The sequence below is a fragment of the Antechinus flavipes genome, chromosome 3, assembly GCF_016432865.1.
Source record: "Antechinus flavipes isolate AdamAnt ecotype Samford, QLD, Australia chromosome 3, AdamAnt_v2, whole genome shotgun sequence".
Lineage (NCBI taxonomy): Eukaryota > Metazoa > Chordata > Mammalia > Dasyuromorphia > Dasyuridae > Antechinus > Antechinus flavipes.
The window spans coordinates 554,665,508-554,678,107 of record NC_067400.1 but is presented as its reverse complement, the minus strand read 5'-3'; the positions used below and the strand labels follow the sequence as shown (position 1 = coordinate 554,678,107).

The 12,600-nt window shown below is 32.4% G+C and overlaps 1 protein-coding gene across 1 annotated transcript; it reads left to right on the top strand.

Moving 5' to 3' along the window:
- The first annotated feature begins 8,063 nt into the window (after positions 1-8,063).
- LOC127558097 (olfactory receptor 51F2-like) lies at positions 8,064-9,014 on the top strand. The gene has a single exon (XM_051991322.1). It carries the CDS (start codon positions 8,064-8,066, stop codon positions 9,012-9,014), a length of 951 nt encoding a protein of 316 aa, XP_051847282.1.
- The last annotated feature ends 3,586 nt before the right edge of the window (positions 9,015-12,600 follow it).

Sequence of the window (12,600 nt, the reverse complement as noted above, 5' to 3'; positions counted from 1 at the left end):
TAGGGAAAATTTTATATCTCTAGATGCTTACTTGAATAAAATAGAGCAAGAGAAGATCAATGAATTGGGTTTGCAACTAAAAAAGCTAGAAAAAGAACATATTAAAAACTCCCAATTAAATACCCAATTTGAAATTCTGAAAATAAAAGGAGTAATTAGTAAAACTGAAAGTAAGAAAACTATTAATTAAAACTAAGTTGGTTTTATGAAAAACCAACAAAATAGATAAACCTTTAGTTATTTTGATAAGAAAAAAGAAGATAATAAAATAAAATTATTAATATCAAAAATGAAAAGGGAAAATTTTCTACCAATGAAGAGAAAAGTAGAGCAATAATTAGGTGTTATTTTACCCAAGTGTATATCAATAAATCTGGTAATCTAATTGATGAATACTTACAAAAATACAAATTTCCCAGATTAACAGAGGAAGAAATAAATTACTTAAATTATCCAATTGTAGAAAAAGAAATTAAACAAACTATTAATCAACTTTCTAAGAAAAAAATTAAATTAAAAATGGATTTACACGTGAATTCTACCAAACATTTTAAGAAAGATTTATCCAATATTGTGCAAACTATTTGAAAAAATTGGGAAAGAAAGAATCCTACCAAATTTCTTTTATAACACTGATATTGTGCTGATACTGAAACCAGGTAGGATTACAACAGAGAAAAAAATTATAGACCAATTTCTCTAATGAATATCAATGCAAAAATCTTAAATAAAGTATTAGCAAAGAGATTACAGCAAATGATCTTCAGGATAATACACCATGACTAATTAGGATTTATACCAGAAATGTGGGACTGGTTCAATATTAGGAAAACTATTAACATAATTCATTATATCAATAACCAAACTAACAGAAAAATCCTATGATTATCTTAAGAGATGCAGAAAAAGCATTTGATAAAATCCAACACCCATTTCTATTAAAAAACATTAGAGAATACAGGAATAAATGGAAGTTTCCTTAAAATAATCAGTAACATCTATTTAAAACCATCAGCAAGAATCATATATAATGGAGACAAACTAGAACCATTCCCAATAAAATCAGGGGTGAAACAAGGTTGCCCATTATCACCATTACTATTCAACATTGCATTTGAAATGTTAAGTTTGGCAATAAGGGAAGGAAAAGAGCATAAAGGAATTAGAGTAGGTAATGAGGCAAGCAAATTATCCCTCTTTGCAGATGATATGATGGTATACTTGGAGAATTCTAGAGAATTAAACTAAAAACTAGAAACAACTCACAACTTTAGCAAAGTTGTAGGATACAAAATAAATCTACATAATACATTTTTATGCATTACCAACGAAGTCCAGAAGAAAGATATACAAAGAAAAATTCAATTTAAAATAACTGTCAATAATATAAAATATTTGGGGGTCTATGGGCCAAGGCAAAGTCAGGAACTATATGCATACAATTACAAAACACTTTCCAGAGAAAAAGTCAGATCTAATCAATTGGGGAAATATCAATTGCTCATGGGTAGGCCAAGTCAACATAATAAAAATGACAATACTATCTAAATTAATCTACTTATTCAATGCCAAACCACTCAAACTCCCAAGAAATTATTTTGTAGATCTAGAAAAAATATCATAGTTCATCTGGAAGAACAAAAGGTCAAGACTCTCAAGGGAATTAAAGAAAAAAATGCAAAATATACCAGACTTAAAACTATATTGTAAAGCAGCAGTCATCAAAACCATTTGGTACTGGCTAAAAAAAAAAATAAAGTAGTTGATTAGGGGAATAGATTAGGTTCACAGGACAAAATAGTCAATAACTATAGTAATCTGTTATTTGACAAAACCAAAGACCACAGCTTTTGGGATAAGAATTCACTATTTGACAAAAAATGCTGGGAAAATTGGAAATCAGTATGGCAGAAATTAGGCATTGATCCACACCTAACACCCATATACCAAGATAAGGTCAAAATTAATTCATGATTTAAACATAAAGAGTAATATTGTAAACAAATTAGAAGAACAAAGCATAGTTTACCTCTCAGATCTGTGGAGAAGGAAGAAATTTGTGGTAAAAGAAGAACTGGAGTACATTATTGGATCCAAAATAGATAATTTTTATTATATTAAGTTAAAAAGTTTTTGTACAAACAAAACTAATGCAGACAAGATTAGAAGAGAAGTAATAAATGGAAAAAATTTACATTTAAAGGTTCTGATAAAGGCCTCATTTCCAAAATATATAGAGAATCGCATCAAATTTATAAAAATTCAAGCCATTCTCCAATTGGTAAATGGTCAAAGGATATGAAGAGACAATTTTCAGATGAAGAAATTGAAACCATTTCTAGTCATATGAAAAGGTACTTTAAATTACTATTGATCAGAGACATGCAAATTAAGACAACTCTAAGGTACCATTACATACTTCTCTGATTGTCTAAGATGACATAAAAAGATAATGAGAAATGTTAGAAGTGATGTGGGAAAACTGGGACACTAATACATTGTTGGTGGAATTGCTATTTGATTCAACAACTCCAGAGAATAATTTGGAATTATCCATAGGGGATACCCTACATATACAAAAATGTTTGTGGCAGCCCTTTTTGTAGTGGCAAGAAACTGGAAATTGAATGTATGCCCATCAATTGAAAAATGGATGAATAAATTATAGTATAGGAATTATATGGAATGATGTTGTTCTATAAGAAATGATCAGCAAGATGATTTTGAAGATGCTAAATAAAATGACAGAACCAGGAAGTCATTGTATATGGCAACAATAAGATTATACAAAGATTATGGAGATGGCTGTTTTCAAAAATGATATGATCTTTTTTGTGTAACATGATAATTGTAGAAATATTTATAGAAGAATTGCACATATTTGATGTATACTGGATTACTTGCCATCTAGAGGATGGGTTGGGGGGAGAGAAGGAAATTTGGAACACAAGGTTTTGCCAGGATAATGGAAAAATTATCCATTCATATGTTTAGAAAATTAAAAGCTTTAATAAAAAAAAAGAAAATTAGTTAATGGAAAACTCCAAGTTTAAAATCCCTGATCTAACTGCTACAAAATTCTTCTTTTACTTGACTGTCACTTCCACTCATTGCTGTGATTATGGATTCTCAATCAGTGAAATTGACCTTTCCATGCAGAGGTGGTAATACAAATACAAGAGGAAGACCTATACCAAGCAGGGACAAATCTAATACTTCCAAATACCAGTCCTTCAAATATTTTTTGTAGTAAAAAAACAATGGATTCAATTTCAGAAGGCCTGGATTTCCATTAAAGTTTGTCTATCTCATCCTGGAGTGACCTTAGGCTAATCATTTTCTTTCTCTAATCCTCAGCTTCCTCCTCTGCAAAAAGAAAATATTGAAATAGGTAACTTTTAAGATAATGTTTCAGCTTTAAATCCTTTGAGTCATCTCAGAAACACACACACACACACACACACACACACACACACACACACACGCACACACACACACACGCAGGTAGAGAATTCCCTGTGCCCAGGTTACAAAACTACATATGTCTGTCTGTTCCACACCCAAGGGATTATAGTTCTAATGAAGTTAATAAAAGCTTCTTAACTGGTTGGGCCAAATCAGTTCACACTAAGACCAAGCCTGTTACTGCCTACAACTGGCAGAAATTAGTAAGTAAATCTGGGTTAGAAAATGACTGTGGAGAAATGTCCTGTGCTGAAAATAGGAATAGTTGGGTCAATTAAAATCATGGCCTGTGTTCATATAATCACAGAGTAACAAAAGAAGTGATTGCTTTCCTTAGTGCTAGCTGGGTAGTGCCCTTGGCTGTCACAAAAATTGACTTAAAATAGAGCAGTCAGAATTTTGGTCATATTTGATTCTGTTGCCAGTACTTATCACAATGTCTAGCACATAATAGGTGCATAAGAGCAAAAATGATAAAAATGAAAGGAAGAACTTGATGAGTGAAAAATTCTATACAGGACAGATTGATGCTCCACATTAGAAGTTGGTCTAGAATTTTCTTTCTCAAATTCTTATGTTTCATTGTGGTTTGGTTTGCATTTTAATCATGGCTACCATCTCAGGTTTTGTCCTCATTCTATTTCATCTACTCAGACAGGAAAGAGATCTGAATTTCTATTCTTATCTCTGAACTAGGATATGCTGCTTTTGAGATCTCCTAAACTGACCTCAGGTGAGCTCTATTCCCAAATTTTAGGGGTGCACAGGACCTGAAGGGCACGGAGTAGAAAAAGGATACAAGGCAAGGAGAACTTCTAGTCCCCTGAGCTTCTTTCAGTGATAAAGAAGAATTCTCTGAATTTTTTTTTCTGAGCAACATGGTACATGTGAGCCATGAATTTAGGGCACTGAATTCAAATACCACCTTTCAGCTTGCTAACTGTGTAAATCAGGATAAGAACTTCAAATCTCTGAACTTTAGTTTCTTCATCTGAAAAGTGAAGTACCACATTTCACCAAGTGTGGAAACATAGGCAATGACAATCATAATCTAATTAATATGATAGATAGTAACTGTCCAAGCAGCAATAAAGTATAAGGCACAGATGTCTAACCTGGTACCCTTCATAAACCCTACTCACACAATATCTGCCATACTCCCAAAGGGGGCCAAAAGTAGATTAAAATATAATTAGGAAATATTTAATAAAATAAACAAAAATATAATACAATTAGATAATATGGAAATGTAATTTTTAAAATCTAAAAGTGGTCTGCAGGGATTCTTATGTACAGTCTAAGGGCCCCTGTTTCTTTTTAGGTTCATTCAACACTACTTGAAGTAGAGGAAGTGACAGAGCACAGGACAACACTGGGGCTTTTCACACAAAGGAGGTTTCATTTGAAAAGGGAAACATATAGAAGTAAGTTGAATGTCCATAACAAGTGTTTATTGATAAGACATGTCTTTGTTTATTGTTAAAAACACACTTTTTTTAATAATAGCTTTTTATTTAAAAGTTATATACCTGCGTAATTTTACAGCATTGACAATTGCCAAACCTTTTGTTCCAATTTTTCCCCTCCTTCCACCTACCCCCTTCCCCAGATGGCAGGATGACCAATACATGTTAAATATGTTAAAGTATAAATTAAATACAAAATAAGTATACATGTCCAAACTGAAAAACACACTCTTGACACTGAAAATCATGTATTGAGGAAATTTATTAAAGAAGAATCTTAAGAATTAGTCTTAATGTTTCTGGCCAGAAGTGAACTCTGCTCCTCTTTGGGAAGAGGAAACCCTGAGCATAGAAGTGAGAGCAGCTTTGTACTTGTTAGCTTGGTGCAATCCATTTCTTCAGAGAATGGATTGGTCCATTCCCTTTCTGGTGACAGTCTTTCTGATATGTCCACTATATGGTTACAGTCTTTCTGATATGTCCACTATATGTTTTCCCCTAAATATGTATAAGTGTGTTGCCCCCTCCCATGTTAAAAAATGGTGAAAAACTTCTCCTTTGGGGTATGTTGCTTAATATTTAATTAGCCCATTAAGTGACTCAATAGTGATTTGGCTAAGTCAGATCATTGACCCCAACTAGTTTGCCTGGATCAGCTATTATCTTAAATTCATTTTTTTTTTCAAAACCACAAGACTTTTTCTAATTGGCTAAATTCAACTGTGACTTCCTAGCTCCCTGATTCCTTGTTTGCTTAAGGCTTCCAAGAGATAGAAACTTAATTATTCTGTGGAATTTTAACATTCCTTAACCTCTCACATTCTGAAAACCTATTGGTCAGTGGTATTCACTATCCTATACTACCTTGAAGCTTGTAACACTCCCTGGAAACCTAACTATTCAGTATTTCTCACATTTATTGATTTCTCTCAATTTCCTAGAAACATATGATAAAATAAGTACTACTTGAAAGAAAAACTCCCACATTTGGACATAATAGATGTCTTCAATATTTGTCTTCTTTACAGAGTCAAAAAATCTTAAGCCTAGAGGAAACCTCAAAGGAACTCTAATCCAACTCTACCTGGCCTGGAATTGCTTCTATCATGTATATGGCAGTGGGTCATCCAGCCTTTGCTTGAAGACCTCCAGGTATACTTCTTGATAATCTATTCTCCTTTTTGGTAGTAATTTTTCATTTCATTTTTTATGTTGAATTTCAATATGTTTCTTTTCATCTTCTACCCATTGCTTCTAGTTCTGCCTTCCAAATATGTGACTTTGGTGAAGTCAATTAAGTTCCATGAGCCTTAGTTTTCCTATATGTCAAGAATTGAACTAGAATAGTTTTTAGCTTTTGTGTGTGCCATAAACGCCACTGACAACATGATGAATTCTATAAACCCATTCTCAGAACAACACTTATAAATATTCTTTAAGACTCCCTCTGTACATAGGACTACAAAGGAAATAAACAGTATTGTAAAAAGATGGAGTTTTTCCCACACAAATTTATGAACTCTTTCAAATTTGGTATAAGATCAAAGGTTAAGAATTCTTCACCTAAATGGTCTCTGAGTTCTTTGGGATTTCTTATTCTATAATCCTATAATGTTGACCTATTCTCAACTTAGCATAGCTTTCTTTTCAATATCCACAACATTTAATTATTCATCCTCTCTGAATTCCAAAGGATTTAGAGTTCATGAGGCAGTCCATCCTATTGATAATCGTCTATAATTTTTACAAAGTTTTTCTTTAAATTTATTAGCAGTCTCTATCCCTATAACTTCTATTCAATCATTCTAATTACTCTTTAAAGTCACAGAAGCCAAGTCTACATCTTCTTTGAGACAGGCTTCAGTTTCATGAATATTTTTATTCATCCTTCTTCACTCTTCTTTTGATCTGGCTGACCTCAGCTAGTTCCCCAATTTATGTGAAAATGAAATTTTTGAAATAGTTTTTTCCTCATCTCAGAAGTTTTAAAGGTAAGTATGGACAGTAATTTAATAAGAAAGTTGTACATTGATTAGTGCAGTAGAGAAGCAATTGAACTTTATTACCTCCTAGGTTTTCCCACTTCTAAAAGTCTATAATTTCATAAACAGTAACAATCTATTCATTACCACTTTCAAAATTTTTATTATAGTTATTATTTTCTTTTTTTCCCTACCCAAAGTTTTCAAAGGAACTGGATTGAAAGTTTAAGAATATGTTTTGCTAACATTCTCTCTGTACATATATGTGTGTGTGTGTGTGTGTGTGTGTGTGTGTGTGTATGTTTCTTAATTGATTTCTCAAACTATTCCAAGTGTGTTCAGGAAAGTTCTATATTTGATTTCACATTTATACCAGAAATAACACTAACCACTTTTTCTTCTTCAGGGTTTGAGTAAGCAGCTTACTAATGAATATCCTTGTAAATGTGATATCTTCTCACACATTTATTTATAAAGCAGAGCAGGCATGATGGTATATGCTTGTAATCATAGCTACCAGGAGAACTGAGGCTAGTCAATTTCATAAAGTTGGGAGTTTTTAACTGCAGTAGGCTAAATCATTTCAGTATCTTACTTTTGTGTGATATTTATATAGTGAATTAGTCTTAGTCTTAGTGAATTAGTGAAGGGTCTACCAAATTTCTCAAAAAAGAGGTACATTGACTTAGATCAAGATGGAGCAGGTCAACTTTTCTGTACTGATTAGAAATGGCATAGTAACCATGAAGTAGACTCTGTACTTTAAGTTTGAATGAGATAGGGAGACCTTGGCTTAAAAAAACCAATCTTACAAATATGACCATGGGATTATTTTACAGAAAAATTCTGGTAAACATTGAATGCAAGAAAAAAAGAGAAAGGAATCTATGGGATCTATTGCCAATAAAGTACAAAATAGAAAAGAGGTGTCTGGTGGCTATAAAATCATCATATAGTTGCTCAGGTTATAAGGTATAAATATATACTTTAAAAAAAATCACCTAAATAATCAAATCACTTGGTGAATACAAATATCTAGAAAGAAATATCATAAAGTATTCTTTGGGTGAACATATATTGTGTATGTAAATTATAACTTGGTTTTTAGAGCATGGAATTTTATTATTTATTCCTGTCTCCTCAGCCTACAATGACAATTGTCAATAACACTAGTTCCCAGCCATTGATTTTTTGGTTGACTGGAATTCCTGGTCTTGGAGCATCTCAAATCTGGATATCTCTTCCCATCTGCCTCCTATATGTCATTGCCCTCTCAGGGAACAGCATGATTCTGTTTGTAGTGATCTGTGAACAGAGTCTCCATGAACCCATGTACTATTTCCTTTCCATGCTCTCAGCCACTGACCTGGGCCTGACTATCTGCACACTCTCTACCACATTGGGAGTTTTCTGGTTCAATAAAAGAGAGATTAACCTGGATGCTTGTATCATCCAAATGTTTTTCCTCCATTCACTAACATTCATGGAATCTGGTGTGCTCCTAGCCATGGCCTTTGACCGGTTTGTGGCAATTTGTGCTCCACTTCATTATGCTACCATTCTAACCAACACCAAAATTGCTCAAATTGGTGTAGCCTTGGTTGTAAGAGAAGTTGCAATCATGACTCCAGTGGTACTGCTTCTCAAAAGGCTGTCATTTTGTCAGTCAAAGGTTCTTTCTCACTCTTACTGCTACCATGTGGATGTAATCAAGTTGTCATGCAATGACAACAGGATCAACAGCATCATGGGACTTTTTGCCCTCTTTTCAACAACAGGTATTGACTGCCCTTGTATTCTTATATCCTATGTTTTGATCATCCGCTCCGTGCTCAATATTGCCTCCCCTGAGGAACGACACAAGGCTTTTAACACATGTGTCTCTCATATTAGTGCAGTTGCTATTTTCTATATTCCCCTTGTCAGTCTGTCTCTTGTGCACAGATATGGTCGGAAGGCACCCCCTTTCGTCCACACCATGATGGCCAATATTTTCCTCCTTATCCCACCTGTTCTTAACCCCATCATTTACAGTGTGAAAACCAAACAGATTCGCAGGGCTATTATTAAGCATTTTATTAAGATAGGGGACCAGATATGAATGAATTATAAAAAGGAAATTCCTCCTCAAAGAGATTAAAAGAATGAGAAAAATGGCATGCATAAAAAATTGACAGAATTTATTTCTGATAAAATTCTTGAATAAACTAGGAACATTTTTAGTGAAAGTGGGGGAATTACAGCTTTGCTAATACTAAAGAATGAGTTTTATCCAATAGATTATTTGGCTATTATTAGTAAAAATTATGAAATTTTGCCTGTTAATCAATAATTTAAATTAGAGGTACAATTCTCAGTCAACTTAGTATTCCTTAGATTCAAATTTTAAACCTTGCTTAAGGGTGAATAGGCAATACAGATTGGAGACTTAATATAGCTAGCATTTTTTTGGAGGTTCTAAGACAGCATGCATTTGTTATATGTGAAGCTCCAGAATGTAAATAATTCTTAACTTATAAGTGGAGGACTGATACAACGTCCTTATATGTGCTGGTTTGTTAGCTATTATTGAAAGATGAAAAAAATAATAACAATCTTCTCCTAAGTTGTAATTAGTGAAATCTTGCTATTTTAGGTAAAATCTCATGAGAATGCAATTTGGTATTATCTTAAGTTTTAATTACAGATAATTTTCTGAATTGTCATTAAACCAATAGTCTACCATAAATGCCTTGTGCCCAAAGGGAATGCAGTCTGAGAACTGGCTACAAGTGGATCTTTGTCCCTGGGAAAATTAGAAGGAATGACATTGACATAGGCCAAGGTAGCATTCTCTTGACTCAGTTTCCCCACTGTGCTATTTGTTACATGAATAGGAAATGTATCCATCTGATTAGTACTGATAATCACCCTGTGATTTTTTTTGTAATTGGCTATTAACAATGACTTTTGACTTGAATAAAAAAGAGTTATGGTTTTTTTCCCCTGTTATAGTTTGTTTCAGGTCAATATATGCCTTTGAAGAAATTATTCTTGCTATTGTCATAACCATGTCCCTTCTTTTTCCTTTCATAATAAATTTCTATAATCAGGTCAGGTGACTAGTAGAAGTTTGTCATTGCAATGGCAAACATTAATTGATAAATTAATACTGAAGCATCTGAGTTGCTGCAATAGGATTCAAATATGAAAGATTTTATTACTTTAGTCTTGTTATTTATCTGAAACATCTAAATGAATGTGTTCTTGGGCTTGCCATATACTTGCTAAAAGTTATATATTTCTGCATAAAATTTAGTCCTTAAAGAATTTTATGATATAGAGATAATATCCTTAAAGCAGAAATAAGAAAAAGATGTTAAAAGTTTTTTTTAATTAAATGGAATAATATATTTTGAGAAATAAACAGGATCAGAATAATTTTTCTAAGAATCAGGATAAATAAATATAATGTAAATGTGTGTTTATACACATATGCATACCTATGTAGATAGATAGGTATACATCCATTTATTTATCTGTCTAGTTTTCAAATGTTCTTAATGGGATAAGCAGAACTTGAATATGTTTTAGTAGTAAGTCCTCAAAATTATATTAATGATTTTACATATAAAATTGCATTAATAATTATAAAAAAAGTAAAATCATTTTCCTATCGAAGTATATGTCTGATAAGTTTAAGAGACAGAAAGTTTCACTTTTTAAGTTGAATTTGTTCAATTCAACTGTATCAATATTTGGTATGGGATTTAGGAAGAAACAAAAACAGTAAATACTGAAATTCTCTGAAGTTTCAAATGAATTATGGATTCCTCATTTGATGTTCCTTTTATACTTCTGTTAAGAAAATCAGAACCATAAGACAATTTTTACCATGTGAATTAATGAGTGATGAGTTAATGTGAGTTAATGGAAAACCAAATTTGGGAAATTGTACTAATTGTTACTGAAAAATTTTTAAAAATTTTAATAAAATGTTAAGAAAATCAGAACCATAAGACTTGAGCTGATTTTTACCATGTGAATTAATGAGTGATGTGAGTTAATGGAAAACCAAATTTGAGAAATTGTACTAAATTTTATTGTCTTTCTCCTGACAAATTTTAGTAGAATTACCTAAAACTTAGAATCAGAGAATCAGATCTTTGAGAGGATTTTCCTTCAGAACTTTCCTGAGAATGAAATTTATTTCAGACTATCCAAGAGAACATTACTCCAGAAACCAGATAACTACATGCAAATCTGGAACTCAAAATAAATATACCGATTAAATGGAAATTGGGAGTGGATTACCAGCTTGCAAGGAAACTCAATATTACTGAATGTTGATAATTATTCTATTGCTTCAGCTTTTTGTTTTATGATGTTTGTTTTTGCTTAGGTTTTTTTTTTTTTTGTTGTTACCTTAGTGATGTGTAAATCTTTCCTCTCATATTAGTCTAGTGAGTCCTCTAAGTGGTTTAATCTATAAAATTCCTTGGTTTGCTTATAGTCTGTTTATCCAAGTTTTTTTTTCTTAGAGAATACATTAGATTATGATTCATACCCATTATGCTTTTGACCATATTCATATCATACTCCTTAAGGTAGGCTATAATTCTGTCCAAAGAATCTCTTAACAGATGGAAGTTATTCAATAAGGTATTATAGGGGCTAGGAATCCCAGGATCAAAGCAGGAATGCTACATTAAAAATAGCATAAATACTCCATTTTGCCCTTTATCAACCATTTTGGAAAGTTGTCTCAAAGTCACTTGATTTTGGAGGTCAGAAGTAATCTATCCCTATCATCTGACTTTAGGTATATCATCTGATTACCCTTCTCCTCACCTCAGTTGTCTGTTGTCTATCAATAAAACCAGGTGTCTCAATCCCTTTTATTCCCTCCAGATTGTATATCAACAGTGCAGAAACCAATGGTCATTGTTCTAGTGCTATAGAAAATCTTGGACCCAAATGGTTTCTGTAACTGTATGTTTTGCAAAATGAATCATTTGTCTGAATAAGGATTATATCAAAGGAGATATATTTGAATTTGGAAATAGATGGATTTCTTTTGCTTAACTACATTTATTTGCTTAAAAGAGTGCTTTTTTATTGAAGGTGGTTTTTTTTTGGGGGGGGGGAGGGGGAATGAGCTGGTGATAATGTTGTTCATGCAAAAACAAAGAAATGAAAAGAAAGAAAAACAGTTCACCATCACATTTTTTAAATGCACAGAATATAGAAGGTAGTTCTTTAGAAAACACAATCTAGAAACAATGTTGAATTTCTTATACTTTTTTATGTTAAAAAACTATATATAATAAAGATTAATGGTTTCAATTTCATTCTCAGATGTTGCCTATTGTCTTACATTTAAGGAAAGGAATGGAGGTTTGAGATTAGATTATTAGCCTTTCACATTATCTACTCCCTTTGTCTCCAATAATGTCCCTCCATTGATGTTGGAGAAGGCATGTGTGTATATTAGGAGAGGAAAGATGACACCATTCTAGTATCATAGAACTATGCAATTTCCAGGAACCTTGGAAATTCTACAGTATAATATAATCTGTATTCAAACTGGAATCATCTTGTAATATTTCACAAGCTGATTCTTGTTCAGTACAGGTGGGTACTATTAGCTATAGTTTTATTATAAGAGCACTGGATTTTCAGCAAATGTTAAAGATTTGAGTCCCTCC